The sequence below is a fragment of the Rattus norvegicus genome, chromosome 10, assembly GCF_021556685.1.
Source record: "Rattus norvegicus strain SHRSP/BbbUtx chromosome 10, alternate assembly SHRSP_T2T, whole genome shotgun sequence".
Classification (NCBI taxonomy): domain Eukaryota; kingdom Metazoa; phylum Chordata; class Mammalia; order Rodentia; family Muridae; genus Rattus; species Rattus norvegicus.
This window is the reverse complement of record NC_141543.1, coordinates 65,223,059-65,250,647: the sequence shown is the minus strand read 5'-3', so window position 1 is coordinate 65,250,647 and position 27,589 is coordinate 65,223,059. Positions and strand designations below refer to the sequence as shown.

Sequence of the window (27,589 nt, the reverse complement as noted above, 5' to 3'; positions counted from 1 at the left end):
TTTGGGGGAGGTAGGACTTGGCTGAGGATAGGGCTCCCTGGTTGGGGTAGGGGTGGAATGGCTGTGAGGCTGGTAGAGGGTTGCACTCCTGCCCTGGGGTCTGTTCCCAGGCGGGGATGACTAATGAAGGACAAACAAAACAAAACTCCTGACATCACTCCCCCACCTGCCCAGTGTGCCAACCTAAATGGGGTCTACAGGGCCACCCAGGAAGCTTTCTTTGGGTGTGTGAGAAGCACCTGTCAGTGGGAGGGGCTTTCCCACGCCCTCCTGAACAATGCTGGAGGTATGACTCAGTCCAGGAGTCCAGAGAAACTACGTCAAATTCCACCCAGTTAGCAGAAGCCCTGCTGTCCAGGGAGCAGGGTGTGTATTATATACCCAGCTTGAGATGAACCCCAGATGCCCTCCAGTTCATACTATCACCTGATGCATCCAGTCTTGGGAATGCTGTGTGCTTCCTTCCCTCTCGCACAGTCCAGTCAAGTCAGAACCCGACCAGGGTTGCTGGACAGAGGAGCTAAAGTCTTAGGGACTGCAGGTGAAGCTCTTTAATCCAACCCTGGTCCTTGAATCTGGAAGATGCAGGTGGTGGGTTGAGGTCTAATCCTCGTTCTACATTTGTAGCTAGGGAGACTCCCTGGCTACACATAGGAAGCAGAATGAGGACCTGAAGGGCCATAGTTCCTGCCTGTCACCTAAACACCCTTCCTCCAGTACAAAGGTGGAGCTAGAAGGCAGAAGAACCGATGTGTTGTTGGCTCTGACGTTTGCAGATGTGGGCGTTCATCTTTCCCATTCATTGCCCTATGGCTTTCAGGAGGTGTTTATTCACAGAGATGATAATACTACCCATTTATACTACTTCTACCCACAGCATTTAGTGTACACCATTGGTATTGGACATGCATAACCCATCACCAGCTTTTAACCAGTGCTGTGACAGAAAGCACTGTCACCTTTTCCACTTTACCACTGAGAACAGGAGTCATGCAGAGGAATCAGTGGCTTGTTCCAAGTCATCCATCTAGGAAGTGGCAATGTTGGGAATTGAACACAGGAGACCTGGCTCAAGTTTATTTATACTCTTAACTGGCCACCCCACACCCTTATCTGGGGCTGGTGTTGGGGTGGACAACTGCCAAGTGTGGGAGGTGAGAGGCTCCAGTACTCACCAGCTGGCTAAGAGCTCCAGACACTCCTACCCATGAGCAGTGACCTATGTTTACGTGGATCCTCTCTTCCTTGTTTCCACAGGGAATCAAGCTTGAAGAGCAGAGGCCAGGACCCCAGAAGAACAAGGTGGGATAGGCAGTTGAGTGGCTAGGTGGGCCCTGAGAGGGACTGGTATAGGAAGAGGGCAGGAGGCTCAGGGAGCGTGTTGGACCCCCCTCGTATGCACACTGACTCTGCTTTGCGCCAGGAGCCATTTATCCACTGCACTCCTGTTAGACTAATGTCTGGTGGGCAGCAAAGGGACCTTGGCTCAGTGTCTTAAGGCTGCTTCCCAGCAGGCTAGTGGAGACCTCAAGTGAGACCGGAGGACTGGAGGCCTGGATTGGCTCCTCCCTGTTCATTCTGTGTACCTACGTAGTGTTGCCAGGTTCTGGACTCTGAGGGGCCATCAGGTCTTAGCTCCAGGTCTAGGGCCTAGTCACTTGAAGAGGATGTGGGGAGGGACAGGGAAAGACTAGGGTATTTTTAAAAAATCCCAGTTGGCCTCAAACTTGCTGGGTAGTTAAAGATGACCTCAATCTCTTGATCTGCCTCCAGAGTGCTGAGTTGTATTGTGCCAACATGCCCAGCTCTCTATCTTAGTCCCATAGGATGATAAGCTAGTGTCTCGGAGGTGACCAGGGCATTCCTTTTCTATGCTGTCTTTTGTTGGGTGGGTTTGCATTCAGGTCTACCATTCAATGGGCACGGGATGTTGAGTCCTTAAGGTTGTGACTAGAAGGTTCTCTGACTCTGCTTCCCTTGAAGTCCTGGTGCATCTCACTGCCCCACCCCCAACACATCCCTTCACTAGACCTGGGTGAGGAACATGGAAAACATAGCTGGACTGTTATGGCCACTTGTATAACTTACGGTACTGTCCTGTGCTTTGTCTTGCAGGAGGACTATATCCCTTACCCCAGCATTGAAGAGGTAGGAGCTCCCTGACTCTACTACAGCCTGCTCTGGTGTCCCTTCCTGAGGAGAACATGGCCTCCCCAGCCCCACATGGGAGAAGGTCTTGGGCCTAAGACTTGAGGACCTAATGCCCTTCCTGTCTTTGTCTCATTACCAAAGCTTTTCTGAGGTTTAACTTGGGGTTGCCCTCGTAAAACCCTGAGTCCCAGTGACATTAGAGATTCCATGGGGCCATCATGTTACTGCCCTTGACCTGAGATAGAAGGCCTCCCTCTTTGGAGCAGTTCAGAGGTGGGTGGGGTTCCTCTTCACTGCAGTCCAGGGTAGGTGGACAAGAGCTTCCCTCTGTCCCCAGGTTGTGGAGAAGGGAGGCCCATACCCTCAGATCATCCTGCCTCAGTTTGGAGGCTACTGGATTGAGGACCCAGAGAACGTGGGTACACCAACGTCACTGGGCAGCAGTGTTTATGAGGAGGAGGAAGAGGACAGCCTAAGCCCCAACACGTTCGGCTACAAGCTTGAGTGCAGAGGTGAAGCCAGAGCCTACCGCAGGCACTTTCTAGGCAAGGTGAGCCCAGCGACCCTTCCTGAGCCCAGGCACCCTTCCTGAGCGGGCCTGCCTTGGAGAGGGGCATGGATCTCTGTTCTGGGGCTCCTCTGTCTTCTCTTTCCAACCTCTGTCCTACTCGCTGCCCACCTGTCTTAGTATGTGAGGGGTCCTTTTGGAGACCTCTAGCAAGTGCTTTATGAGGTGATGGAACCGGTGGTGCTGGGGGATGCAGGAGGACGGGACAGAGTTTTAATGGTTCAAGGCAAACTATGTCCTCCTTGCTTGGATGACTGTTTATATTTGCACAGTGCCCATCTCTCAGGCTCTCTGTCAGGGTGGTCTGCTGGGTACTCAGTTTGGATGGTGTCCCATGAGACTGACTGTTTAACAACAATGTTAGATTTTCTTAAAGACACTCTTGCCATTCAGACTTGGTATATTCCCCACAGTCCCAAGGGAAGCGTCTAGAGATCTCTAGCCTAAGATAGCTTTGCAGTCTCACCTGAAAGAGGTTACATCCAAACCTTACTGAACTTTAGAGGGTGCAGTTTAAGGGTAGCACCCATAGCCTCATTGGGAACATGGTGAGCCTGGGAGGTGGGCTCCAGGAAGCCAGGGAGAGCCCCTCTTGTGGTTCCTCCTCGCTTTCTTCCACTGTTTGGATTGCGTAGAGTTGCTCTCTGGGTGAGAAAGTGAACTCAGCATCAGGTGGTGAAGAGAACTGGAGAGTTCAGCCAGATGTGGGGTGGAGCCTGGCTCTGTCAAGCGGTTGTGTGGGAGTGGGTACTAAGGTCATGAGATGGTGCCTGGCACATCCTGAGGACTTGGTGGTCGGCAGCTACGGATATTATCTCCTCCTCCTCCTCCTCCTCCTCCTCCTCCTCTTCCTCCTCTTTTTTCTCCTCCTCCTCCTCCTCTTCCTCCTCTTTTTTCTCCTCCTCCTCCTCCTCTTCCTCCTCTTTTTTCTCCTCCTCCTCCTCCTCTTCTTCCTCCTCTTTTTTCTCCTCCTCCTCCTCTTTCTCCTCCTCCTCCTCCTCCTCCTCCTCCTCCTCCTCCTCCTCCTCCTCCTCCTCCTCCTCCTCATCTTTCTCAGTCACCATCACCATCACGGTCATCACTGCTGCAGCAATAGCATCTCTCTCTTCCTCCTTTCTGTGGGACTTCTCCCTTCAGGAGAAGGAGGTGATATGAGGGCCGTGTCTGGAGGCTCATATCTAGTTTCTGTTTCTAGGATCATCTAAACTTTTACTGTACTGGCAGCAGCCTGGGGAATTTGATCCTGTCCATCAAATGCGAGGAAGCTGAGGGCATCGAGTACCTTCGGATCATCCTCAGGTAGGGTTGCAACGCTAGGCCTGACCACGCCTCTCCCAGGCAGAGCTGACATTAAGGAAGATGGGGTGGGGGAGGGAAGAAGTACCAGACTGACCAGTCTGATCTGGTTGTACAGGAGGGACAGAGCTGCTGGAATCTGGGAGCTGGTATGATGTTGTCAGGCAGCAGGAGATTTCTGCAGCCCTGTTCCTGCCAGCTGTCTGAGCCTCAGGGTCACCTAGGCCAGAACTTCTGGAACTTTCCAGTCTTTTCTTAGGAGGAGCTGAGACTCTGAGGAGATGAAGGACAGAATAGGGATAGCTCAGTGTGGCTCACAGGGGTGGGTCACAGCCCATGTTCTGGGAGAGAGTTGGCCAGGTTGTTCCCCCTGCTAGCCACCTAGGGAAGGTGGTGTGTGCTCTGGTCCTTGTGCTGGAGTGTTATCTACAGCAGGACTATTGACACCAGGGTCCTTCCCTCTGAATCTCGAGCGAGAGAACTAGAACTGGTTTCCATTTGCTTCAACTAATACGGTTTGCTGAGTTCCCTTAAACCAGAAACTGTGATGAGTGCCAGGGACAGCCACATCTGAGTCTTGGTTCCTGTTCCCCAGAGGCTTACAGTCTCACAAGAGAGAAGCAGGATTTTAATATATGTCACAAGTGTTATTCTAGTCATTTGCCTAGGACGATATAGGAACCCGAATGAATCTGTGTGTTTATCTCGGTCCCTGTGGAGGAGTCCGGAGGATCCGTGTTGAGTGTAATCGGAAACACTGGGAGGTATTTGGAGATAGGGAAAATAGCTTTCTCTTTTGCTCTGTGGGTTGTGTAAGGGTGTGCACATGTGTGGGTATATGTGTGTGCACGTATGGGTGCACATGTGTCTGTCGAGCCAGTGATTTTGGACACAAGGTCTCAGGGAATCTGGAGTTTACCAGTTCATCAGGTCTGCTTGACCTATAAGCTACAGGGATCCTCCTGTGTCTGCCTTCCTGGTGCTAGGATCACAGGCACACACCACGATGCCTAGGGTTTTAGTCAGGTGCTGGGAAATTGCAATCAGCTCCACATTGCTTGAGTGGCAAGTACATTACAGACTGAGCCATCGCCTCAGCCCCAGGAATAACATTTTTTTTTCTGCCCCAAATCTTAAGCTCTCAATATGGGAACATACAAGGAAATGTATAACCCTCCTTTGGGAGGAGGTATTTGAGGAAGTTGTTTGCATATGCCCAGCTTTGGTTTGCATCTTGGTGACGCAAGGGGACAAGCTCCTGGGGCTGGACGGCTGAGGCCTGTTCTTTGTCAACTGAGCAGGACCTTCTTTGGAAAGGAAGCCATTGCCTATGCAAGTGTTGACCTGGATAGACAACAGATTTGCAAGGTGTAGAAGAGTCAGTTAAACAGTTTCACAACTAGGTAGTTCCTGGACCCTAAAGAGGATCTCCATTTAGATGTACTTCTGCTAAAACAATTCTTCCTCCCCCCCCTCTTTTCCTCCCTCCCTCCCTCCCTTCCTTCCTTAATAAAAACCAGACCAAGATTACATGGGATTTCTGAGGTGACAACTGATCCTAAGGACCCTTTCATTTTTCTTTCTTTTTTGACTTTTTTTGAAGCAGGGTCTGCAGACTGGCCTGGAGCCCACTGTGTAGTCAAGACTAGCTTCCAACTCATAATCCTCCTGCCGTAGGCTTCTGAGTGTTGAGATTGAAGGTGTGAGCCACCTTGCCTAGCTCCCCAAAGCTCTGTTATTTTAGTGTTTATCCCATATATCCCAGATGAAATATTTACCAGGGACAAAAGCTAGAGAAAGTGCTAGGCACACAGCACACACCTTCACACACACACACACACACACACACACACACACACACACACACACACACACACAATGGTTTTATCCTACAGGACAGTTAGGACCAAAATGTAGGTGACACAGAGTTGAAGCTTGATTCTCCTTTCCCAGAGAGCAATGGAATGGTTGTAATTAGAGACTCTGAGTTGGGCCCTGGTGGCTCATGCTTACAATCGTAGCATTTCACAGGCCAAGAGCTTGAGGCTGGTCTGGGCTACATAGTGAGTCTCCACAGGAGATTCTGGAAGAATCTGGTGCTCTTTTGGGGATGAATAGCCAGATATCTTTCTCCAGAGAATTATTTGAAACCGATAACCCCAGGAACCAGGAAGCACAAAGGTGGCTCTCCCACAGGAAACCAGTGGGTAGAAAGGTAACGAGAAGTGTCACACTGGCCAGGAAGCTGGGCAGTCACAGCGTGGACCTGGACTAATTGCCAGGCCAGTTGGAAGGTAGGCAGGAAAAATTGGCTTCAGGGCTTAGCAGCTTTACCGGACACAAAGAAGGACTTATTCAGGGATGATATTCTCTTGCTGGCAGGGACGACTGTCCCAGCATAGACCTCTGGATTATTTCATTTGGCGTCTGGGATTTTTAGCAACCAGCTCTCCAGCCTAAAACACGAGACAAGCATGCCGACAGCCTCTGCATGTTGTGGGGATGCCTACCCCTCTTGGGCATCTCTTCCTGTATTTAAGGACCACCTGCGTGTATTTGCCGTGAGTTCTGTTCATAAGGCTTGTGCACTTTTAAATTAGATTGTTGCTTGACATTTGTATTTTAAAAGTCTTGTAAGTAGTTCTGACAAGTATGCTGAGCAGCTTTGACCTGTGGAGTAAGTCTAAATGGGCTTCACGATGTAAGCTCTCTGCTGCACACATTCACCTACATTTTGACAATAAAACTAGAAATTCATAGCAAAATTCTATGCCTTTGAAAATTCACTTAGCCATTTAGGAATAATCTCAATAAATTTCTAAGTACTTTTTAAGCCAGAGAGGAAGTCAAAGCCACAAAGTAATGGGACATCTGTAAAGTAATGATATTTTGGGGTTGAGGTAACTTAGAGGTTAAGAGCTCTGGCTGTTCTTCAAGAGGATCCAGGTTCAATTCTCAGCACCCACGTTGTGACTCTCTCTCAGTTGCCTATAACTCTATCCCAGGGCCTCTAACACATTCTCTTGGTCTCCAAGATACCAGGCACACACATGGTGCATAGTCATACACACAAGCAAAACACCCAGACATTAAAAAAGGAAATGCCATTTATAATATGACATAAGTTGTATTCAAAGCCATAATTAGAAGAAAATATATTGCTTTACCCAGCTTATTGCTGAATTAAAAAATGTTATTTGCAAGTGACTAGATAGTTGTTATTAGCGACCTCTCGGTGTTTCATCCCCCTCATGTGTGAGGAAATTGTTAAAATAATTGAGTACTTATGTGCCCTAGTGAGTCTGGGCCCCACGTATCATAGCTTCTGGATAATGACAGAGAATTATCAATGCTGTTCTCTAAAGAAAGCAAGAGGAGGGGATGAACGAAGATTAATGTGGGAAAAAATAATTAGAATGAAAGAATGTAAGTCTTGCTTATCAAATCACAGCCTCTACCAGGGAAATCAAAGCAAGATAGATTAATATCTAGTCAAATACAGAGACAAAGAAGTCACTTATGATAGTACATGTTTGTTAACCCAGCATTTGGGAGGTAAAGTCAGGAAGACCAGGAGTTCAAGCTCATTCTTGCCTACAGTAAGTGGAGTTGGAGACCAGCCTGGGGTAGGTAAGGACTGTATCTCATTCTCAGTATAGATAAACACACACAAAACATATATGTAGAGACAAAAACATTAACAACACTTCCAATTAAATTATATATATATATAAAGTTAATATAAAAGTAAACAAAAATAGACCTAAAAGATACATAGTCGGGGCCAGAGAGATGGCTCAGTGGTTAAGAAGAGCTGGCTGCTCTTCCAGAGGATTTGGATTCCCAGCACCCATGTGGCAGCTTGCAACCATTTATACCTCCAGCCTCATGAGATTCAATGTCCTCGTTTGGCCTCTAGGCCACATGTGGTACCCGTACAAACATTCAGGCAAACCTCATACACATAAAATAAAAATAAATGCATCTCTAAAATAATAGTTACAGATGTGGCAGTTAAGTGATTATTAATGAATGTTGTATGCGGCATATGTCATTTAACTGAAAATGCTATTAGAAACGGACGCCCTTCCAGGGAAGATCACATCACTAAGTTTAACTCAAGATCGTGGGATTAAGATCCAACTGTGTCAACAACTGTGGCATAAGTTAGGAAAGTTCTTGGAGAATCCTCTCTCTAAATGTTCCTGGCTCTAGAAGGTTTTACAGGTAGTAGATATTTTAAACTTTAAAGGAACGGATTTGTGTTATTTGAGCTGTTCAAGAAAATAGGAAAAAATGGAAGCTTCTCAGCTACCTTGTTAATGTTTAGACGATCCTTAAACAAACAGGCAAATGAAAGGCCAATTTATAAGAAAAGGAAGAAAATAGGGTCCAACGTTTATGAATACAAGAGAATGTTTAAGCAAAGTATTGGCTAGAGAAACTCAAATCTGTGCAGAATATAAAGAATACTTATGATGGTCAAGAAAGAATCACTTAGCAATGTAAAGAATAGTTATTGTGCTATGTGCTATGCAGTTATAGTATTAACTATAATACTATGTTCAACATTTAATTAGCACCTGATATGTGCCAGAATGCTGGAGATCCACCCCATGGCCTGTGAATGCTCGGCAAGCACTCTGCCACTGCACTTCACTCCCAGCTCCTGCTTTGAACATTCTTTTCCTCTCAGTCCTGCTCATCTCATCTCCCACGGACTTGGATCTCCATAGGTTACTTGGGGTAGCATCAAAGATAGTTACTGGTAATGGTTCAAGCCCCTGAGATGTGTGTTAGAGTGGTGTAGGATCAAAAGTTTGTCCTAGAGAGTAGAGGAAGGCTAGATCATGCATACATCTTGTAAGCTCCTTTGTCTTCTTAATCCCCAGAGTACAGTGAAGAAGAGGCTGTCATGATCAGGCATGGAGAATGAATGAACTGGCTAGGATGAGGAGAATGGTTTGGGACAAAGGAAAGACCCCAGCAGGGAGGTGGGTCAGGAGGCTGCTGAGTTCAGCTGAGCCAGATAAACTCAGGTTAGGATTCAGGCTACCGTTGTGCAATGTGAGTGGCCTCCTCTAGCGCTGTACCTACCAGCAGCCATGGTGGGAACTAAACCAGGATGGCTCGTCCTGAGAACAGAGAAAAGTAGGTGGATAGTTCCAAATACGTGGGAAAACTGACATTAAGAGACAGCCAAAATGTCAACAAATGGGAGAGGGATTTGCTGCTGCTGAAATGCAAATAGTGGTGTGCTTTCAGAACGACTTAAACACGTTTAAGACCTTTAAAAAAGGCAAAGGGGCCGTCAACTGCTGCTCGGAGAATTGAATCTGGATCGCATGGGTGTATCTAGAGAACAATTAGAATTATCAGAGCGAAAAGCAGTTGTTGACATAAATGTAATGCACAGGATAAAATCTAATCTGTTCAAAGAGTGAGCTGGGAGGTTGTCCCACGGAATCCACCCAGGATACCTCGCAGATAAAGAGATTAAGTGCAAGGAAAGAAGATAAGACTGGACAACAGACTGGACGCTCTCTGCATTTGTCTTGGGAGTTCCTGAGGGAAGAGTAGATGCAGTCGTGAATAATTACCCAGAAGTCAGTGCTGTGACTATGTGAGAGCTGGAGAAAGCGCAGATATACTGCAGATCATGTTTTCAGAATGCAACAATAGGGGTAGACATGTTTAAATGAAACAACAGAAATCAAACCTTAAACTAAGGTGATGCTATTTGAGTTAAAGACAGTCTCTGAGGTGCTGACATCTAGATGGAGAGCAGATTTCCCCTTGGCCGTAATAGTTGTTGGGCACTGGGATACTATCTTTAAAGTGTTGTAACAGCAAACAAGAACTCTTTTAACCCATATTATCGTTTATCATCGAAGTAAAAATGAAACTGTTTTCCAACATTAAAAGTAATTAGAGCAGTGTTTCTCTCAGAGCCTCCTGGAAGAATTACTGAAGGATACACTTTAGCCATGAGAAAAGGGAACCTGGAAGAAGAGGTGCAAATAAAAAAGTAACTAGAAATAGGTAAATAGTATTGACAAGTTTAGTTGCTGAGTGGGACAAAGCAGTGGTTTTTGGCAAGTTTAAAAGCAAGGCTGAACTTGTATTTATTTATAACAAAAGTAGCAAGGCTGACAGGAGGGAAGAAGTCTGTAGATGAAGTGTGCATGGGACAGTTCCAGAGGCTATAGGCAACAGAGTTTCAGAGGCTGCTGGGAGCAGGGGTGGGGAGGGGAGAGGGAAGATTAACACATGTACTGGGAGATGCAGGATACAGAGGGATAAAAAGGATAGTAAACAAACCCACAAACACCAGGACCCCATTCCTTCAGTGGAATGCTAGAGAAGAGAAACAAGAAAAAAAAACGTAGAAAATATAAAAGAACAGACTCAAAGTGATTCTAAACATGTTAGCAGTTACCATAAAGAAAAAAGATTGAGCTAGCCACTAAAATATTAGAAAATCAGATTGGATTAAGAACCTAGCTGTATTTTGTTGTAAGAGACAGTGGCATGAAAAGGTTTAGAGTAAGGGAATGGGTAAAGACACACTAGGGAAATAAGTAAGAAAGCCAGCATGGCAATATTAAAACAAGACAGTGTAGAGTCTCACTTAAAAAGCATTAGGCATAAAGAAGCAATGTCTTTGTCACCTGGGAATGTTTCTCCCCCACTCCCAGTGTTTTCCACTGTGTGGTAGGAACACTGCTGTGTTGCACTCTTGGTTCTTCTGATTTTCTCCCCTGTTTCTGATTGCTTTGTTCTGGATCAGGAACTTGATGTTCAGTATGTTCCTTCTCCCCTTTCCTCATAGAGTTTTCTCCTGAGCCTCCCCACAACAGGGGTCTTGCCCATGCCTCAAAGTACCTGTAATGTAGGTAATTTCTGAGATTTGGCTAAGTCTGTTTCACGGTCACACTGACCTGTGTTCTCACTAGGTCTTTGTCAGCAACAGAAGAATGTTTTCAGCTCCTCACTGCCTAATCTACCTCCTTACTTTGTTTTGAATTTCTTCAGGATAGAGTATGGAAAGATGCTATTTGCTGGACTCTTAGCATATCTTATAATTAAGAGGACAGGAGGCTGGAGAGATGGCTCAGTGGTTAAGAGGACCTGGGTTCGATTTCCAGCACCCACATGGCAGCTCACAATCATTTGTAACTCAAGTTCAAGGGGAATCTGGTATCTCCTTCTGGACTCTGTGGGCACAGCATGCATTTGATGCACAGACATAAAAACAGGTCAAACACCCATTCATATATATGAATGAAAGAGGACAGGCCCCTGAGGACTAATGGTTGTGGGCATGTCCTTGGCAAGGTAGTCTTAGGTTTAGAAAGGAGGAAGCTGGGCTATAGAGGTGACTTCATGAGAGAAGCCTTGCTTAGCATGTGCGAAGCCATTGTAGGTTCATCCCTTTGCAAGAAAACAGAACAACGACAAAAACTCCAAAGCAAGAACCAAGAGACATTTAGGGAGGAGTAGACAAAAGCCCCAGGTTAGTGGAAAATTCTGATAAAAATCTCTCAGAAAATAATGGCTAAAACAGAATGCAAGGCCCGTAAAAGATTTGAACAGTACAATAAATAGATTCAATCTTGTATTTTTGCTGTCAACAAAAGAAAGAAATATATCCTTTTAGGGCCTACATGGACTGTAGAAAGGGAGAATATATTGTTCACAAATTTAAAATAATACCATATAGATTATGCTCCCCAAATTGACAATTAATTTATAAACCAACAATAAAACACGGGAGGGGAAAATAATCTTGCATTTGGAAAAAGCCCCTTTAAATAACCCGTGGGCTGAAGAGGAAATCACAAAGAACTGACAAAATATTTGGAACACGATGGCAATAAAAATACTACCTATCAAAGCGTGTGGGATGCAGCTGAGGCAGCGCTCACACGGACGCAGAGTTGCAGATGTGTTTGTGAGAAGGAAGAAAGGCTAAATGAACACACACGCAGGCTGCTAAGCCAGGAAGAAAATAATGACAGGGGAGAGAAAGAAGGGGATGAGAAAGACGAGGACAAGCCAGGGGTGTGGGTTGGGGTGCAGACAGCATGTGTGGTAAAGGTGTTAAGGCTGAAGCAGGCAAAGCTCAGCTAAGAACAGACAGCAGAAAGGATGCAGCCGGGTGACAGGTACTGACTGAACACACGTAAGAGCTTGGGTCCAGTCTCACAGCACTATGGAATGAAGTGGAAAACCTGCCTGAGGACAGACAAAGTTATCCCTATGTGGGAGGGATGCAGCTGCTAAGCTGCTAACAATAAAGTCCGAGATCATAAAACAACTTCATATCAGTGTATGTCATGAGCGCTTGGATGGGAAAACGTAAATTATCCAAAATGATTCAATAAAGAGTTGAAATCTCTATGCTTACCACTGAAGAACAGTAAAGGGGCCTCCTAGAAAGGACAGCTGTCCAAGTTCACACAAACAGTGTAGCACACCTTTAGTGAACAGAAAAAGGAAAGGAAAATAATTTATGCATCACACACACCGTTCAGAAGACAGGAAGCTATCCTGTTATTTTGTTTGGCTGGAATAGTGCCTTGTTATGGAAACCTGGCAAGGGAGGTACATGAAGAAGGGGGAGGAAGGAAGGAAGGAAGGAAGGAAGGAAGGAAGGAGAAGGAAGAAGGAAGAAGGGAAGAAGGGAGAGAAGGAGGAAGAGGAGGAAGAGGAGGGGGAGGAGGGGAAGGAGGAGGAGGAGGAGGAAGAAGAAGTAGAAGAAGAAGAAGAAGAAGAAGAAGAAGAAGAAGAAGAAGAAGAAGAAGAAGAAGAAGAAGAAGAAGAAGAAGGTGGTGAAGGTGGCCAACATTGTTTTTGAAGCATAAATGGGATGATCTAAATAAACATCCAATTAAATTCAGGAGAATATTAAAAATCATATATCAGAAATACTTGGAGTTTCACCCATGGTACGAAAAGATGGCTTAACAGAGTTACAGCCCACAAGGTTAACGGATTATAGATCATGTGGTGATCTAAGCAGATGTAGAAAGTGTTCCGTGAAATTCAGCGCTTTGATAATGTGCTAAATGAATCAGGGAACAGGCTAAATTTAGAGTCTTATGTCGAATCCCATTCTAAAGCAGATTCCATCCCATTTATATTTTGAGTAAATCCAGATTTTCAAATATTAGATTATCTTTTATACAGGTTCATTTGCATGTCAAAACCTAAATATATCTGGAAACTGAGCCCAGTTCGCTGGGAGAATTAAAAACAAAACAAAACAAAAAAACCCCTCATAAACCAAAAAAATAATGGTGACCTTGCAAGCAGCTAATTGCATTAGCCATCATCCCCTACCCCCACCCCATGTGAGCTTTAAGTGTGTACAACCCCTGGTGCACACAGGAAGGAGTTTGTTTTCCCATCTTTAGTGTGGCGTCTGTTTTCCGGAACTGGGAGTCCCGGCTGGAGAGTCAGGTCTGTTCCCAGGGATGGGAGCACAGAGCCCAGTCTGGTGTGACCTCAGCCACTTCATCCACCCACTCTTTCATGGCTGCCCTCTCCTTACCCTTATCTGTACATAGGTCCAAACTGAAGACGGTGCATGAGAGAATCCCCTTGGCTGGATTGAGCAAGTTGCCCAGCGTCCCTCAGATCGCCAAGGTAAGAGCCAACATTTAAGGGAAGGAAGCCCTGTCATCTCAGGGCTGGCTCTGGGGAGGGAGTGCAGGCTCTACTTTGGGAACTGGAAGGCTGCTTTGTTCTTTGCCTAGATGGAGTGAGGCGGCTTTTAGCAGCTGCCATCATCTTCCCTACCTGTCTCCGGCTCATCCTTGCCCCTTAAGCTGCTTGGGGAACAGCCTACTCTTCAGGAGTCAGGAGAAGTAGGAGGGTGGTGCTGGCTAAGGGAGCCTTCACGGAGGAGGAGTGGAGGCTGGGCTGGGCTGAGGTGATCCGGATCCAGCCCTGACATGAGTGAGGGACTGTTACAGAGCAGAGGCTCATGCCACTGCACAAGTTACTGGGAACTTGGAATGGAGTCAGTACAGTGGGGTCAGAACGGAGGCTGGCTGGCCCCCACTCTGAGAATAGGAATGCCATCAGAGTCGTGCCTTTTGTTGGGGGCAGACTGATGGCTTTTTGGTATTGTCTTTTAGTCAGAATAGAATTGCTTCTTAGACTTCATTTTGTGCTCTTTATTGTGAGATCCTAGCAAGGTTAGTAGACTGTCCTGGGTCCACTTACTGAGCAAGAGCATTTGTGTGCTTCGTCCACCCATGATGCTTTTTCTCTGTGGGCACACAAAGCCTGTGTACTTTATAGGCATGGTTCTTGACCCGTGTGTTTCTCTACCTGCTCAGGCTTTCTGTGATGATGCAGTGGGGCTGAAATTCAACCCTGTCTTGTACCCCAAGGTGAGTAGTGTGTGTGCCAGTTGTCCATAGCTCTTTAGCTCGGCATGGATCTGGGACTCTGGGGATGTGGTGATGGTGGTGGTTACTTGTATCATGGAGAGGTCGTGTGTGGTCTCTATGATGGTCTTCTATGTCTGCCTCATTTCTTACTTATCCGTCCACAAACTGGTACCCTGGAAACCATACCCAGTCATTCCTGGGCTTCCAGCCCCACTGAGTAGGTCCCTAGCCTGCTGTGAAGGTTGGTGGAGGAGGGTAGCAACTTTGAAGTTTCTGCCTCTCCCCAGATGTACTTCCCTGATGGCAGTGTTGGGCTTGGGTATATTCGATCGATTCTTGGGGAGCCATTCACCCTGACATTGTGGAGGTATGGGGGTATAGAACTCAGAAAGGAACTCATTAGGAAGTTAGAGGCCAAACCTTGGGTCCCTATTGCCCATGTTACTACAGCTCTGAGGTTCCCTAAGTCTTGCTGGCCTTAGTCAATAAACCGCTGTTTCCTGATATTGACCCTCCTATGACTGGCCTGAACTTGACCCCAGTTCTAGTATGGGGATGAGCATGGGGAGAGGCAATAATAACAAAACAAACCAGCAAATGCAGTCCACAGCAAGTGCAGCACGACAGTGCTTAAATCACCCGCAGTGGAGAATTGCTTGAAATTGCTCACAGGAGTACTGGCTGCTGCTTCATAAGCTAGCAGAGGCTCGTGGAGAAATGGAAGCAGAGATGTGCTTCTACTATTGCTTCCGCTGTGGTCAACGCTGCTGCAGCTGAAGTTTGCTGGGGTCAGGTCTGTCCACCTCCCAAGTCTCAGCTCTGACAACCAGGAAATGTGAAAATGAAATTTCTGGTCGGGAAGCAAAACCTTCACCCTACTTCAGCCTTCAGAGCACCCTCGACCACATCTTAAATTGCAACGACTGGGCACAACCGTCTTGGAGTCGTCTGTGTGTCCATGAGGGATGAGCTGGTGGTGGAGTCCTTAGCTATACGGAACTCCTCTCAGATACCTCTTTGTAGCCAGCAAGGTGCTGCACTCCGGAGAATGATTTGTGTCGTTCAGGCTGACCTGCCCTTGGAGTCAAAGCTGAACCAGTAAGGCTTAGCAACCAGTAAAACTCCATCAAAAGGGCCTAACTGAACTCAGGTTGTGGCAGTCCATGGGGAGGCTCCGGGTGCTCACTTACATCATTTATATTATACGTCTGTCTTGGGAAGCCTGAGGGGCCTTGTGGTAACGGAAGAGCAGCTGTACTTCATGCTGTCTGTCTGATGTCTGGCTGTGATGTGAATCTGGGTGAGGAGTATGGTGTGCATGTGAGTATGCCTGTGCCTGTGTGTGTGTGTTTTCATGTGTGCAGAGTTTACAATGTTCCTTGGAACATCTCCATGGCCCACTGCTTTTTTGCAGGGCAGTAACAGGGCAGCTGTTTACTCTTTGGCTCACCCAGGCAGCACTGGGAGAGCCGAGGAGCACCCCTTTCCTCAGACAGGCGAGGCCTTTGCAGAGGTATAGCAGAATGGCATCCTGTCACAGGCCCATATTCCAGTCAAGCAGAGCCAGGTTTCTTCCCCTAGCTTTCTTTGTGTTGTAGACGTTCCCCATAGCACTCAGGTGCTCTTCTCATAAATGGCTGAGCTTGATATTTCCTCCATAGATGGTAAGACAGTGGCAGCTGCTGGGTGCTCTGTATTTGTGCCCGGTCCCTTACATCTCTGAAATTCCACATTAGCCTTTGACAGAGGGAGGAGCTGAAGCACAGAGAGGTTGAATGGTCACTGAACACTACATAGTTCCAAGCAGTGGGTTCAGAGTTAGATTTCAGTGTTTCTGACCTCAGGGACCAGTTTTGTGAGGCAAAATGGAAGTGTAGCTAGAACCTGTGGCCAGCCCCTCCCCTCCCTCTCTTCCTCCCTTCCTCCCTCTCTTCCTCCTTCTTCTTTTCCTTTTAACATCTTCTCAGAGTGCATTCATTTTATAGGCTAACTCCTGGTAGGAACAGCGACTTGCTCAAACTTACATTTCTGAAAAGAGTTCGAATCAGAGCAGAGCCATCCTCGCTAGCTGTTTTCATGGGGATTTAGCTTTATTTTTTTTAAACACAGCATGCATAGAACTGTGGGGTAAAGCGAATTCCTTATGTCTCAGCTGTGGCTGACACATATGGGCAGGATCTGAATGGGAGGTTGGCTAGTGCTGAGGGAGCCTGACACGGATGAGCTCTTTGCTTCTCCTCTGCTGTGTGTGGCTGTCTCTTGTCTGGGTCTACACTGCTGAAGTGGGCATGCCTTCCTGTCTTCCCTTGCCTCCTATTGATGTAAATCTTGTTTTTGTTTCTTTTCCATTTTTTTTAGGCCTCTCAGATGATTGTGTCCTATGATGAGCATGATGTCAACAACACTTTCAAGTTTGGGGTTATTTATCAGAAAGCCAGGCAGGTAAGCACCATCGTTCCCATTGGTCATCAAAGCCTCTTCTTTATGACTCTGTTACTTCCCCACCTCAAGTGCAGGAGTCCTGAGATAGATTCTTTTTCTTTTCTTTTATAAGGTATGTTTTATTTTTAATTAAGAGCATATCTGCGTGTGGTTTTGTATGGGTATGTGCACGTGTGAATGCATGTGCCCGTGAGGTCCAGAAGAGGGAGTTAGATTCTCAGGAACTGGAGTTATCACAGATGTGAAACATCAGATCTGGGTGCAGGGAACTAAATTCAGGTCCTCTGCAAATACAGCAGATGTTCTTGACCACAGGGTCATCTCTCCAGCCCCACCTCTCCCGTTCCAACGAAACATTTAAGTATTCTTATTTTAGCTTAGTATGCTAAACTAATCTTGGTATCTTCCTACCTATGTTAATCCATTTTGTCCTGCTTTGTTTCTGTCCCCCACTGCTCTCCTGGGATTCAGCTGGTTCTCTTACCTTCCAGTCAGGTCTTCCTTCTGCTTTCTTGTTACACATGTTTCATTCTCCACTGTTTGCTGCCTTCATTGAGATCTCTTCCTCTCTCAAGACCATGAACACAAACATAGATGAGTACACACACATGTGAGCACACACATACACATATATGAGTATATATATATTAGTACACATACATGAGCACACATATACATATATGAGAACACACATGAGTACACACATAATGAGTATACACATACAATATGAGTACACACATATGAACACATACACATACATGAGTACACACATATGAATACACATATATATGAGCACACACACATACATGAATACACACACATATGAGTATACACATACACATATATGAGGACACACACATGAGTACACACATATATGAGTACACACATACAATATAAGTACACACATATGAACACATACATACATGAGTACACACACATGAGTATACACACACATTTGAGTGCACGCATACACATAATTTTTTTTTCAGTTTAGATAGAGTTTCGCTATGCCTTGGCTGGCCTGAAACTTACGATATAGACCAGGCTGGTCTTGAATTCAGAAACCTGCTTGCCTCTTCTTGAGTGCTGGGATTAAAGGTGTACACCAACTACCATGCCTGGCAGATACATGTAATTTCTTAAATTCAGGTGCCACATCGGCAGTGTTTGTCTTCCTGAGTCTGGATTATTTTACTTTACGTATGTTTTTCTGTTGCATCCATTTTCCTGTGAATGTCATAATTTCAGTTTTCTTCACTGTTGCATAAAATCCCATTGTGCGCTATTTACCCATTCATCTGCTGATAGACATCTAGGCTGGTTTCATTTCCTGGCTATTGTGAGCAGCGTGGTTGTAGATGTGGGTGTGTAAGTATCTCTGTGGTTATTAAATGCTCTGAATACAGTTGTCACATTTAAAGCATGAATTGGATTGGAGGGAGCTGAATGTTCAAGGGAGGCAACTTTACAAAAAGGCTGGGGAGTTTTGTAGATGGTGGTGTAATTCTTCACAGTAAAGCCTAATGCTTCCTCACACCTTCATCTTATATTTATCTGTGAGCTATCAACCACAGGAAAACTCCAACAAGAGAGAGGGAATGGGTTAGCCTAAGCTACTCTTTTCTCACCTTCTCCCAATGGGAAATGAGCATTTTCTCCTCATTCAGTGGGGCGTTGGAGCCCAGCGATGTCATGTTGGCGGGATGAAGTCAGCCATGCTGGAAATATTTACCCCACGGAGATTAGAAGAGACCAAGGCTTCATTTGCTCCATTGGAAAGTCAGTTGTTAAAGCTGGTTAAAGATAAACGTTCCACCTGCACCCCCTGCTGCCTGCCTCTGTCTCTCGTAACACCTCACATGCTTCTTTGGCGTTATTGGCTAAAATCATCTTTCTTAAAGTGGGGTTCTGTGAGATGCAATCTAGTGAAGTGTTTTTGAGCCAAATCTTGTGTGTGGGTGTCTGCCATAGAGAAACATTCTAAACAGGCAAAGATCTATTTGTACCTTGGTTGAACTTCGAGGTTTTCATGGTCAATTTGACCACACACTTTCTGTCTTCCTTATCTGTTTTCTCCCATGAAGATTTACTAACATCCCAAGCAGAATGAATATCCCACTGTTTCCTCATTTGGTTCTGTGAGGAGATTCCACACTCATTTCCTTTGTATCCAAGTGCCCCGGCTCTCCTAATGGCAGGCCATTGATGTCCTGTGGGGTTTTTTGTGTGGCCATCTCTTTCTTGGTTAGCCGGTTTCTTTGTCTGAAGATATTAGACCATGAAAGACAGGTCTGCTTCAAAGCACTAATTGGGTGAAGAGTTTCGGGGCTGAAAGGCTGGTGCGGATGCATCTCACAGTTTAAGGGAGACGATTCAGGTTGCCACTGTAATGATTTCCACAAATTAACATCTTTATTTCTTACATCTCAGCTACTATGACCCCTGTAATTAAAGTTCTTTGCTTGTGAAACTTAACCAAAACATATCTCACAAGGTGATTACAACCCAATGTTCCAGCAAAAGTTGTAATTATTGAATATTAACCATCCATCTCTCATAAGGAGCTCGTGTATTGTGTGTGTGCCCAGTGCGGCTGAGAAGCCAGGGAGACAGCATACTTAGAAAGAATGCTAGGCAGCTTGTCGCTTTGCAAACCTACAGCTGGAGGACATTTAATATGAACATTTGTTGCATTAAAGCCCTACCCTGGTTTTTGGATATTAATAAGCTTCACCTAAGCTGCCCTGTTTGTCATGTACTGTGCTAAGCACCATGGGTGATACAGTGATATCTAAGGCCTCCTCCCCGAGTGCATGGTCAAGCTCAAGAGCTGTACGAAAACAAAGATGATGATAATAACCATGCTGGGTGTGAATCCGGGGAGAGCGGCGCCAGCCCCAGAAGGCACACTAGATTGTTTCCTAGTGGGGATGTAGCTTGCCTGGGAGCAGCTGCTCTCCCACACATCCACACACAGCCTGTAGTGACAACACCTTTCTGAAATACTGAAGATCAGAACTGGTAATCTCAGTAAACTGCAGGGTAGACTCTTCAGACTGTGAGCCTTGGGGGGGGGGGGAGTCCTGCCACAACCACTGCATTCGGCTTGCAGAAGCAGCCACTCACACACACGGAAAGAGTTGGGCTGGTTGTGTTCTAATAAAACTTTATTTAGGAAAAGAGGAAGCAGGCTAGTCTTGGCCCCTGTGCTAACGTTAGCTGCCTCCTGTGGAACAGCAGCGTTCACTTCACGCACTTACAGACCTCACTCAGGCTCTGCAACACAGGCTTTTCTTTGCTGTACTATTAACTCCCATTTTCTTACAAACATTTTAAAATCTAGGTGTATTCATTTACTTATGTATTTTCATGGTGCTGGGGTTCAAATCCGGAGCTTTACATGTGCTAGGGAGTGATTTTCCACGCTGCAAGCCCCTAGGGGCTTTTATTTAGAAAGGAAATTATAGAATGCTACTCTATCCAGAAAGCCATCATCACTGTCCCTTGCTATGAAATGAGGGCAGGTTTGTGTTTGTGTGTGTGTGTGTGTGTGTGTGTGTGTGTGTGTGTGTGTGTGTGTGTATGACAACTAGGATTTCTGACATAATCTAAATACTACTTTGGCTTTCTTAATTCATGTGGACTTAAAAACACCTGTCTGTGTGTCTGTTTATATACCTATCATCCTTCTTTCTGTCTTTCTGTCTGTCTGTCTGTGCCTACCATCTGTTGCTGTATGCATTCAGAGATCAGAGGACAACTTTCAGGAGTCAGTTCTCTACACTAGGTGGGTCTAGGAGTTGAATTTAGATTGTCAGGGTTGGCAGCAAGTGCCCTTACCTGTTGAGCCCTCTTGCAGGCCCCTTACATGGATTTATTTGTATGTGGTATATGTGTGTCTTGGATGGTGTGTGTGTGTGTGTGTGTGTGTGTGTGTGTGTGTGTGTGTGTTTCCATGTTGTTTTATTCATGTGTAGGTTCCACAGTCAAGAAACATATTCTCATGACAAGGCCTTATATCTTCCTTTTGTAGTCACCCATCTTCCCCTCCCCCACCTCTGCTCTTCTACCCTCCAGTTCCTAACCACTGGCAGCCATTTATTTGTCCTCCATGTTTATTTCACACTGATAGCGCTGCACTGATATGGCGTGTCGCATCTTTATTAGCTACCAACTTCTTAGTAAAAACCTTTAGGGCTGTTCTGTCAGCAGCTTATCCAGCTTCTCAAGTATGTTGTGACTTTCTTTTTTTCTTGTCGCCCTCTGTCCCGTCTTCCTTCCCCCTTTCTTGTTTATTTCCTCCTTTTCCTCTCTCCTTCCATTATTTTGTGATAGATTCTCACTGTGTGGCTCAGGCTGGCCTTGAACTTGGTACCTTCCCGAGTGCTGGGATTGCAGGTGTGAGTCACCACGCCTGGCTTAGGGACTGTTTTTATTGCTGAGTCGGAGTCCATGGTACCTCGCTCTCCAGTCACTAAAACATCAGTCAGGGTGGTTTCCAGCTTCGAGGAATTACGACTAGAACTACTGTAGACACTTTTATGTAGGATTTGGGCTTTTGAACCCATGGTTTCATTTCTCTGGGATAATTGCCTAGCTGTATAAATTCTGGTCACATGGTAAATTGCATTTAGCCGCCAGACCATTTTCCGGAGTGATTGTTTTCCCATCAGTGTGTGGGGGATCCAGCTTTTCTGCATCCGAGCCAGATTCGGTGCTGCTGGCTTTGAATTTACCCTCTCGGTGCATGTGTGGTGTTCCACATTGTCGTTCTGGTCTGCATTTCCCTGCCGGCTAATGATGCTGACCACCTTTCCAGGTGCTGGTTGTTGTCTGTGTGTCCATCTAGGTATGATGTCTGCCTGTGTCTTTTGACCATTTTCTAATAGTAATTTTTTCATACTGTTTTTATTAAAGCTTTGCTGATCTATAATTCTTACCCCGTGCAGCTCACAGTAAGAACAGTAAGAAGTATGTCCGCAGGTGGCTGTGGTCACAGTGGCACAGCAATAATGTTCTAATTGTAGGGTGTGCTCATTGCTCTTCAAAGAAACCCCACACCCATGGGCAGTCTCTCTTCTGTCCCCTTCCCTTTAGCTCCTGGAAGATACCAAATTCAAGGCCAGCCTGGGCTACATAGTGAGAATCTCTCTCAAAATTGTCTGCCTTCTGGTCCTCTGGATTTGTCTATTCTGGGCCTTTGAGAAGTGGAAGAATATTTTATATGTGACATTTTTGACTTGTTTCTTTCACCTAGATAAATGTTCTCTGGATCATCTATGTTGTAACATGTATCTCTTCCTTGTTTATGGTCAAATAGTGTTCCATTGAATAGATATACCACATTTTAAAGAATCTGTTTGTTGGTTGATAGATACCTGAGTTGTTTCCACTTGTGGATTATGTACAGTGCTGCTCTTGATATTCATGTACAAGTTTTTTTCCATACATTTTGATGTCTCTTGAGTGTATACCTGGGGGAGGATTTCTTAGTGGTTAGCCTTCTGATGAACTGACAGACTGTTGACAGAGTATCTTCCCTGTTCACATTCCTGTCAAGGAACCGTGAACACAGGTCCAGAGTTCTCTGTAACCTCACCCACACTTGTTCTTGGGGTCTTATTGTCGTTTTGATTATTATACAATTTTTGTTTTGAGACAGGGTCTCACAGTTTAGCCCCAGCTACCCTAGAATTTGCTTTGTAGACCCAACTGGCCTCGAATTCACAGAGTTCTGCCTACCTCTGCCTTCTGAGTGCAGGGATTAAAGGAGTGTGCTACCCGATGCGTTTTGAGAGCTCTTTCTAGAGCCTCTTTGGATGCCAATGATTGGCTGGTCCTTCACTTTGGGTCATGTTTTTGGTGTGGAGTCTAAGAGTTGTGCTCTGACCTCTGCTGGACTCCAAGGCCTCTTCATTCAGGGCCAGCACTCAGCCCTGCAGAGTCCTCTTCCATTAACCCATCTCCTACCTTAGGACAGCTATGGAAAATGTACTGGACTACAGGAACAAAAGGAGAAAGGGACCCAGAGGGTGGACAACCCTTCCACTCTATACCCAGACATCTTCTTATTCCTTCCCTGGCCCCTGTGTTTCTTCTAGACCCTGGAAGAGGAGCTATTTGGGAACAATGAGGAGAGCCCAGCTTTCAAGGAGTTTTTGGATCTCTTGGGGGACACCATCACACTGCAGGATTTCAAAGGGTGAGTTTTGTCAGGGACCTGCAGCATCTATGGTTGAGGCCCTTGGTGGGAACCGGGGACAGCTCTGTCCTGGGGGAACTCTGGGACATTTCCAACTTCTGATCCCTTGCTTATGTACCTGTCTGAATTCCTGAGGACTCAGTGGATAATCCTTCATGACAGGTTGGCTGGGAGGCAGTGGCCCAGGAAGCATGATAAACTAGCTCCTGCCGTGGTTTGCTTTTCTAATTACATTTGGCTCAGACTGGCAGCAACACGAATCCACCTTCCCTACCACTCACCTGGCAGGCAGAAGAGAACCCCGTGCCGTTTGGAAGGAAACGGCCTGATTTGGACAACACTCAAAGACCAGATAATTAAGACTTCACGCAAACATAATAACCATCTTGGCAGATATGCGTGACTCAGTCTATGGCCCTTTAAATGTATGGAAAGCTAGAATATTAGGACTATTGTTTGGAAGACTCTGGCCTTGGTTCTCCTAAAAAAAAGGCAACATTTCGGAATATTTCAGAACCATCCAGCGGTGTGGCTGGTATATGGCTGAGAGTCCTAAGCAGCCTTGCCCAGGAGCCAAAACAAGCACCTAACATCTTGTGTAAAAACATGTAGTCCAGTTGCAGTAGGCAATTGCTGTCTTCCTTTGCTCTTTTCTGTCTTTTTCTCTCACTCATTGCTCCATGTTCTCATTTTGAAGTCGCTACTATTGTCTGGAGTCAGTCACACCAGGGTTAGAGTTCCACCTCTGCCACAGGCCCTAAGATATTAGGCCAGGGACTTTACCTGGAGAAGATTCCAGGGCCTTCTCTATCAAAAAGGGAGATAAATGTAGACGGAATAGCACCTCCAAGGTCATGGGGGATTAAAACAGTGCAGTCACAGCAGGTTTGGAATCTGAGTGCAGTGCCCTTTTGACCCTATGGGTCTGAGGTGCATCTGTTTATTTTTGCCCCTCCCAGTTGCTGAAGACTGGTTCCAGACTGGCAGCCACATCTCTGTGAAGGGGGAAGGGCTGGCTCTTGGAAGGCCATCAGTTCTTCCCCAGCCTCTCCTTCCTGCCTAGAATGAAGCAAACATGGAGGGGTTTGGTCTCTACAGGAGCTGGCTGCTTAAAGCTGGTCATCTGTCCCTTCTTCTGAGGTCTCACAGTGTCCTGTGGATTCACCTACACCCAGTGGAGTGACTGGCTGTCCTGGCTTTTGACCGATGATGTGAATAGAACAAAGGCTCAGGCCCAGCCTTGGGAGCTTTGGGAAGCTAGGCCAGGCGTTTGTATGGGGTTATGAATGGATGGCCATCCCAAATGACCAGCCCTGTGAGGATGCATAAAAAAGTCTTGAAGACTTAATTAGCTAGTTAGTTAATTTGGTTGTGTTGTAAGACAAAGTCTCACTCGGTAGCCAAGGCTGGCCTCAAATTCAGGGTCATCTTGTTTTGATCTCCAAAGTGCTAGGCTTTCTAATATGTGGCCACCAGGCCCAACTTTGTCTTTCATATGGGTTTCAGATGGTAGAGCACTAGGCTATGCTGTTCAGAAGAGCAGATCTCCACACCTCTCTATTTTATGCCCTCATTGGCCCTCAGGTCTTCTCACCCACCTGTCTGCTAGACGTCCATAGTGTCACCAAGATGCCACCAAGATGCCACCTTACCTCACTCCTTCTCTCCTACTCCTGCCCTGTTTCATGTCAGTTTCCGAGGAGGCCTGGATGTGACCCATGGACAGACAGGGGTGGAGTCGGTGTACACCACTTTCCGGGACCGGGAGATCATGTTCCATGTCTCTACCAAGCTGCCCTTCACGGATGGTGACACCCAGCAGGTAACCAGTACAGGCCAAGCTGCATGTCACTCCCACTTGCCAGATGTGACACCGCAGCTTGGGGTGGCCTATTAAAATGCTCCCTTGAGGCTCAGGGTGTGGCTCAGGGAGACAGACCTTGTCTAGCACGCAGGAGGCTCTATCTCTAGCATCGACAACAAGACTTCCCTCAGGAAGTCAACGAAGGGTCAAGCTGGGAGCAAAGCCAACAAGGTTGATAAGGCTGCAGAGCAGAGGTGCAGATGGGAGCTGGAAGCCGGTAGAGCAAGCCGAGTGTTCGACTCTCAGCAAGTCAGTGGCTTCATGGCTTCAGATTGTGGCTTCAGAGTAGTGTCTGTGTAGGCCACTGCTGTGACATTCTCTAGGTTTCTGAACAGTGGGCTCCCGAGATTCATACCTGTCATATGCCTGCTTCTTGTGGAACCTCTGTCCCCTACCCTGGATACTCGGTCCTTCTGCTTCCTTGCTGCCCTATGAATGTGAACCTTGTATGAAAAGCCTCTCAGCCTCAATCCCTGTCCCTAACCTGGGGATTCTGTGAGACCTGTGGCTCCAGCATTAGCTAACTTTCTCCAGGCTGGCTGCTTTGAGCTACACGTCCCTGGGGGTGGGTCTGACTCTGGCTGCAGATTCTGGCTGTTTCAACACCAGTGACCCATTCTGTTTCTTTCCTCCTTCCTATCTCAGGGAACACAGGAGGGCCTCCTCCAAACTCTGACCTGTTTGTTTGTGCCCAGGAGCAGGGATGCGAATCATAAACACTGTGCATGGCTTCTTGGGAGTAAAAGAAATTGGCAAAGGAATTATGATTTGGCTCCGAAATAACTGGATGTTCCAAAAACAAATGGCTGTGAGATTTTTTTGTGTAGCCAAAGTGGGTTTTCCTTGGTGGTTTCACCTTTGTCCTTGTTTTTTTGAAGCCTCTCTCACCTACTGCCCCAGTCTCCAAGGCTTCTTACCTCAGGGTCATTTCACCCTGGCATATGCTACAGAGCTTGGCTCTTGGCAGGGACCAAGTTAATGATTGTTCTTTCATTCTGTTTTTCTTACAAAATGGGAGCATGGTGTGTGTGTGTGTGTGTGTGTGTGTGTGTGTGTGTGTGTGTGTGTGTGTGTGTGTGTGATGCGTGCAGCGTGCATGCATGTAACAAGTGAGGCGGTTTGTGTAAAAGCCTCCAGTCCTGTGTTCAGAGCGTAACAGATACCTGTAAATGAGAACCTCAATTTGAAAGGGCAGAGCAAAAGTCCTGCTTTCGGGATGCATTTCATAGAGAACCAAATAAATACACAGGCAGAACCTGGCATACAGGAAAACCTTAACCTTTGTAACCATCTATATGAACAGTGGTTCACAGTTCCTGGCACACAGTAGGGGCTTGTAACCTAGATCACGTGGCAAAGTGCCTGGCACTGCTCGGTCTCCCATCCATTTGTCCTCCCCTAGCCTACTGGCCTGTGCTTCTCTGCGTCCCCCACTCTGGTGAACTGATCTGCCCCCTCTGTCTATATTTCCTATCCTCTCTGCCTGTGGTTTTCAGGACACCTTTGTGGGTAACTATTGAGCCCTCTGCTGTCACTCCTTTCTGCTCCTAAAGCTGACGTAGCCATGGCTGGCAGCATGGTTAGCGGTTTTTTTCAGATGGCTTCTCCTGCGTTTGCCTTCCTTCTGGATCAATTCTGGCTCTCTTGGGGCCAGACCTGGTCTCATATTCTTACATTCTCTCCAGGGTCCTAGTCCAGGCTCTGTGCGCTGTTGTTTAGTAACCCTCAGACCAGCTGTTACTTAACAACATGACTGTCTTTCTCCCTTCTTCTCCCGGTAATTCCCACAGACTGAGAGGAACAGCCCCCCAAAGAGCTTGGCCTCAGAGTTCAGGGTTTATGAATGGTGGATAAAGAAGAATTTGCAGTTGAGCTCTTTTCTGTTTGGGGGGTGGGTGGTCTTCACTTTCACAAGGAGGTACTTTCTGTTTAGCTGCAGAGAAAGCGACATATTGGGAATGACATCGTGGCCATCATCTTTCAAGAAGAAAACACTCCATTTGTCCCAGATATGATCGCATCAAACTTCTTACATGCCTACATTGTCGTCCAGGCTGAAAGCACAGGCACGGAGACCCCATCCTACAAGGTAAGAAAAAAGCCACCATGGAGGGCAGTCATGGGCCTCTGTATATCCCTAGGCTTGGTGGACTCAGTGACAGCTAGAGACATAAGGTCATAGCAGTCCCAATAGTTGGTCCTGCTTCTGAGATTTGGAACCTGGCTCTGAGTGGAAAGCACCCATCCTGAGGTCTCCATCCTGCTGCTTCTAGCTCTTCAACTTCCCACTCAACAGTGAAGAAGCCCTGAGCGCTGGTCACTGTGATAGCATTTGCTAGAGGAAGTCTATGGAGGGAGGAGGGGAGGGGGAGGGGGAGGAGGGGAGAGGGAGGGGGGAAGGGGAGAGAGAGGGGGGAGGATGGGAGGTAGAGGAGGTACAGAGAGTGGTCAGAAAAGGGGAAAGAAAGACAAGGAGGATGAAGGCTAGAGAGGCCTCACAGACCCTGGACAAACGAATTAATTTAATTGGAATATTTTGGTGAGAATGCAAGACCTGAGTGAGGCTCATAAGCAGAGACTTTTCTTTCTTTCTAAGATACATGAAAGCTAAAAATGTCATCCTGGCCACTGCTGGTGACACATGCCTGTAATCCCCAAATCCT

At 46.4% G+C, this 27,589-nt stretch overlaps 1 protein-coding gene across 11 annotated transcripts in view; it reads left to right on the top strand.

The window, feature by feature from the left end:
* Nucleotides 1-27,589, top strand: part of Rap1gap2 (RAP1 GTPase activating protein 2) — a 217,117-nt gene that overhangs the window by 160,371 nt on the left and 29,157 nt on the right. For all 11 annotated transcript variants that reach the window (XR_015630591.1, XR_015630592.1, XM_087571963.1 and 8 more), the window contains 10 exon segments: nucleotides 1,258-1,302; nucleotides 2,116-2,148; nucleotides 2,489-2,701; nucleotides 3,915-4,018; nucleotides 13,588-13,666; nucleotides 14,365-14,418; nucleotides 16,777-16,860; nucleotides 22,962-23,062; nucleotides 24,755-24,884; nucleotides 26,860-27,015. Coding sequence is in view for 9 of the 11 variants with exons in the window: in XM_087571963.1 (XP_087428089.1) it covers nucleotides 1,258-1,302; nucleotides 2,116-2,148; nucleotides 2,489-2,701; nucleotides 3,915-4,018; nucleotides 13,588-13,666; nucleotides 14,365-14,418; nucleotides 16,777-16,860; nucleotides 22,962-23,062; nucleotides 24,755-24,884; nucleotides 26,860-27,015 (999 nt within the window). In the remaining 2 variants the exon portion in view is untranslated.